This window comes from Teleopsis dalmanni, chromosome 2 (genome assembly GCF_002237135.1).
Source record: "Teleopsis dalmanni isolate 2A chromosome 2, ASM223713v2, whole genome shotgun sequence".
In the NCBI taxonomy this organism is placed as follows: Eukaryota; Metazoa; Arthropoda; class Insecta; order Diptera; family Diopsidae; genus Teleopsis; species Teleopsis dalmanni.
Genome location: NC_051847.1, coordinates 96,639,200 through 96,644,304, shown reverse-complemented (window position 1 = coordinate 96,644,304; position 5,105 = coordinate 96,639,200). Strand labels below are relative to the sequence as shown.

Here is a 5,105-nt window from a genome sequence, read left to right as displayed (position 1 = left end):
AAAATTTTTTAATTTTGTTAGCTTTTAGAATTTATAGCTAGAAATATTTATCTAAGAAATTTTGAACATAGGGAACACACCAACCTTTGTAACTTGCGAGCGTGAAGAGGTTTTAGACCTAATTCTAAGAAATACATTGGGTAGCGAACTAGATAAGAACTGGATGATTTCTAATAAACCGTCGATGTCAGACTACAGAATTATAAGGTTTGACGTCGAAGGGGCACCCAAATTAATAGAATAATTATGAACCCTAGAAAAACAGCATTGAAAAAATATCAGACTAACTTAAAGGTTAATCTAAGCCAGTTAAATATATTGGGAAATATTCAGTATGTAACACAACTGAAACCTTCAGTTCAAAATCTCAGCAATGCCATATGACAAAAGCTGCCCGATAAGCTTTATAAAATCAACCAAGGATGTGCCTAGTAGAAAAGTAAACTTATAGTATTGAAAACAGCTCTTTTCAGGTTATTTAACCCCTTCCGGGCGCACTAGGTGTTTGACCGAATACAGAAGCACTCACACTCTCAATAATAATGAAATTAGGAAAGCTGAAAGAAAAGAATCTTCAGGAGGTTCTACGATAGCATAAAACGTACTACAGAGTCAGCAAGGCTCTGCAAAGTGTTGGTAAGAGAGAAAATACTCTCCTCAACCAATCTGAAATAAAATGATAATATTTTCCCAGAATGTGAAGAAGGAAAAATCCGACTACTTCCCGAGGCCAACTTTTAAGGATCCTTTAAATAGAGGATTACGAAACTGACGATATCAATCAGGAGGATTGCCGTATAGCGGAAAAAGAAGTCTAGGCTATTTCCAAGGAAATATGTGCAACAGCTAGGGATAGATGGGCAGAAAACACCTTGAGACCATTCAAAACACCTGGCACAGAATGCAAATACCTGTTTACCACGCTGACGAAGACAACTGGGACTAGCATTACACTCAAACCTACCACTTAATGAACATCACAATCTCAGGGTTCACTGACGATTCGCTTACGGATGTCGGAGCGGGCATAATCAAACGTTGGGTAACGCAATATTTAAGTGCGTACTTTTTAATATTGAACGGAAATACCAAGGTAAAAATGTTGCAACAGACAAGCAAACGGTTATCAAGGCACTAAATTCACATCAGATGACTTCAAAACTGTTCCAAGAATACCTTTAAAAGCTAAACCTGCTCGATGAATCAAATTAGGTGTCGATTCGGCTAATTGTTCGGCTTTTTCGGTAATGGATCGACCAAAACGTGCAGCGTCTTTTACATCAAAATTTATTGCATTAAATTTCCTTAAAAATTCTGTGGCGACCCAGTTGGCTGTGCATTTATTGAATTTAAAAAGTAAAATTCAATTTCAAATATTTTTAAGTTTTTTGTTGGGATTGAGGAGAACGTTTCGATTTTTCTCTCTGTAAAAAGTTGAATAAAAGTTTATTAACATTGAAAATTTTTAGAGTTTTATTAATTAGCAAGGTGAACAGATCATTGCTAAATTGGTGACCCCGACGTGATTTCGAAAAAGTTTAAATTTAGAAATATTAACTTCTGAGCTAAATATCTAATTATCGAGCTGTGATGTCAGTTGCAGACGAAGGTGTAGTTATGGCTTCTGATAGTGGAAGTGTCGTAAACCGTGTAGCAGTGAAGGTGCCACCGTTTTGGCACGAGCGACCGGAGATTTGGTTTGCTCAGATCGAGGCGCAATTCGCAGTAGCTGCCATTACGAGTGACATCACACAGTTCAACACGGTAGTAGCAGCGATTGAGTCAAGTGTTATCGCCGATGTAAGTGATGCAGTGCTTCATCCTCCTGAAACTGGAAGATACGCTAATTTAAAGGCTTGCATCATAGAGCGGTACAGTGAGAGCGAGCAGCGGAAGATTCAACGGTTGTTGTCAGAAGTTGAACTTGGTGATAGACGCCCAACACAGTTGCTAACGGAGTTGACAGCGTTAGCTAAAGACAAGGTGAGCGATGAGTTCCTTAAGTCTCTTTGGCTGAAGCGTTTGCCACCACAAGTGCGCGCTATTCTACAGGCATCGAACGTGGCACTAGCAGAACTGGCGAAATTAGCAGACCGTATTTGCGAGGCGGGTGATTTTCAACAGATAGCTGTAGCGTCAGCCTCTGATTGTCCAGCCTATTCTGAGAATGCTGTGATTTTACGAAGGCTTGAGCAAATCGAACAGCGTCTGAGTCGTTTGGATTTACGTCGTAGTGAGTCGATGCAAAGTCGATCGTCATCGAGGAGGCGTAGGCGAACTCGTTCCCGACCAGGAAGTCATCCAGATTGGTGCTGGTATCACGAAAGGTTTGGTGATAGAGCTAATGCTTGTCGGCAGCCCTGTAGTTTTGTGGCAAGCTCTCATCAGTCAAAAAACTAGGCACTCCTTCTACGTCGTCGAGCCGAGAAGGGGTTAGTGTTCGTATAGCTCGACTTAGTATTAAAGATCCCGCCACGTCGACTGTTTTCCTCATTGATACTGGTGCGGACATATCAGTTTTACCGAAGTCGTTCTGTCGTTGGAAGCAAAGGGCTAACAGTGTTGCATCAGTTAATTTATATGCCGCTAATGGTACGCCTATTCAAACATTTGGCGAGCGTCGACTGCTTTTGTCTTTGGGTTTGCGTAGAGATTTCCCGTGGACGTTCGTGATTGCGGATGTTAGCTGCCCTATTGTTGGAGCCGACTTCCTTAATCACTATGACTTGTTAGTGGATTTGAAAAGGAAGCGGTTAGTTGATTCGAAGACGACTTTGATGATGAAGGGTAAGGCTGCTGTGTCTCAAGAAGATACTGTGCGTGTGTGTGGTTCAGTTTCAGCTTATGCTGAGCTGGTTAATGAATATCGTGATTTAGGCATTATGAGTGCAAATCGGATGGGTTTAGTTACTAAGGTTGAACATTGCATCGAGACATTTGGTGCGCCGTCATTTGCGCGTCCCCGACGTTTAGTTGGAGCCAAACTTGAAGAAGCCAAGAAGGAATTCCAATTTTTAGTCCAGACAGGGATTTGTCAACCTTCGAAAAGCTGTTGGGCAAGTCCACTTCACATGGTTCGCAAAGGCGATGGAAGTTGGAGACCGTGTGGCGATTATCGCATGCTCAACGCGCAAACTAAACCTGATCGGTATCCGATTCCGTTCATTCATGATGTGACGAGTATTCTTCATGGTAAAACTATGTTTTCGAAGATAGATTTGCAGAAAGCGTATCATCAGATACCGCTTGCACTGGCAGACATTCCGAAGACAGCTATTACAACTCCGTTTGGCCTGTTCGAGTTTCGCTTTATGACTTTCGGTCTCCGTAATGCTGCTCAGACGTTTCAGCGTTTTATGAATGAGACTCTAGGTGATCTTAATTTCGTTTTTGCGTACATCGACGATATTTTAATTGCGTCAAAAGATGAAGCAGAACACAGAATGCATTTGCGACTGGTTTTAGATCGACTTAGAGAAACTGGTTTGACCGTGAATTTTGCCAAGTGTAAGTTCGGCTGTTCCGAGATCGAGTTCCTTGGGCACGTTATTAGTGCAAAGGGTTTACGTCCTCCGGAGAGTAAAGTTCAAGCTGTTCGTGATTTTCCTCTGCCAGCAACGGTGAAACAGCTTAAACAATTCTTAGGCATGGTGAACTTTTATCGGCCGTTTCTGCGTAACGCTGTGCAGAATCAGCAGCGGTTGTTTCATCTTACACCAGGTAACCGCAAGAATGATAAGTCGGTGATTTCTTGGACTCCAGAAGATATAGAGGTTTTTGAGGCTTGCAAGAAGGATCTTGCCCAAGCTACGTTGCTTAACTTCATGGCTCTGGATGCACAATTGACGCTCACGACTGATGCTTCAGACGTTGCGGTGGGTGCTGTTCTCCAACAAGTAGTGAAAGGTGTGACTCAGCCATTGGCATTTTATTCAAAAGGTTTGAGTCCAGCGCAGACTAAGTATAGTGCTTATGATCGTGAGTTGACTGCTATCTATCAAGCTGTCCAGCATTTTAAGTATGCATTAGAGGGTCGTGATTTCGTCATTTTTACGGATCACAAACCATTAACGTTTGCGTTCAGGCAAATAAGTGAGAAGGCATCTCCTCGTCGTGCAAGACAGCTGGAGTTTATTAGTCAGTATTGCACTGATATTCGTCATCTGGCTGGTGCAGATAATACGGTGGCTGACTCTTTGTCTCGGGTTGCTACGGTTCAGTTGGAGGCAAATGTTATTGAGTTAATTGCTGAGGGGCAGAAGACTGATGCAGAGTTGCTCGCTCAGCTGAAGAGCCAGTCTGAAGATGGTGTTGGGTTGAAGAAGTTGAGATTGCCGGATTCGAGTATTGAACTGTACTGTGATGTGTCAGGCAGTCGTGTTCGTCCTTTTGTTCCCGCAAACTGTCGGCAGCTGGTACTCTCAAAACTCCACGGTTTGGCTCATCCTGGTATTCGAGCAACGCGGAAATTGGTGCAGGCTAGGTATGTTTGGCTTGGTTTGGTTAAGGATGTAGCTGTGTTTGTGCGTAGTTGCATTGCGTGTCAGAAGTCCAAGATTCAGCGGCATACTAAAACACCAATTGGTTCGTTTGCTGATATTGATAGTCGGTTCCAGCATGTTCATGTTGACATTGTGGGTCCATTGCCTTTGTCTCAGGGGAAGCGTTATTGTTTGACTTGCGTCGATCGTTTTTCTCGGTGGCCTGTTGCTGTGCCTCTGTCGGGCATTACGGCAGAAGAAGTTGCAGCGGCTTTTATCGACGGTTGGGTGGCAAGTTTTGGTTCTCCGCAGGCTATTACCACTGATTTGGGTTGGCAGTTTGAGTCTGCTGTATTTCGGGAACTGACGAGATTGCTTGGAGTGAAACACTTTCATACCACGGCTTATCATCCTCAAGCAAATGGCATGGTGGAACGTTTCCATAGAACATTGAAGGCAGCCATTCGGTGTCATTCCTCAAGTAATTGGACGCAGTCTCTTCCGCTTGTGTTGTTGGGATTGCGAACGACACCGAAACTAGACCTAAATGCTAGTCCTTCAGAGATGTTGTTTGGAAATCCTCTTTGTGTTCCAGGGCAGATGCTTTCGGATTTTAAGCAGAAG

At 43.1% G+C, this 5,105-nt stretch overlaps 1 protein-coding gene across 1 annotated transcript; it reads left to right on the top strand.

Annotated features, from left to right (window-relative positions):
• The first annotated feature begins 1,590 nt into the window (after positions 1–1,590).
• LOC119675128 lies at positions 1,591–2,400 on the top strand. Its single transcript, XM_038086317.1, has one exon. It carries the CDS (start codon positions 1,591–1,593, stop codon positions 2,398–2,400), a length of 810 nt encoding a protein of 269 aa, XP_037942245.1.
• The last annotated feature ends 2,705 nt before the right edge of the window (positions 2,401–5,105 follow it).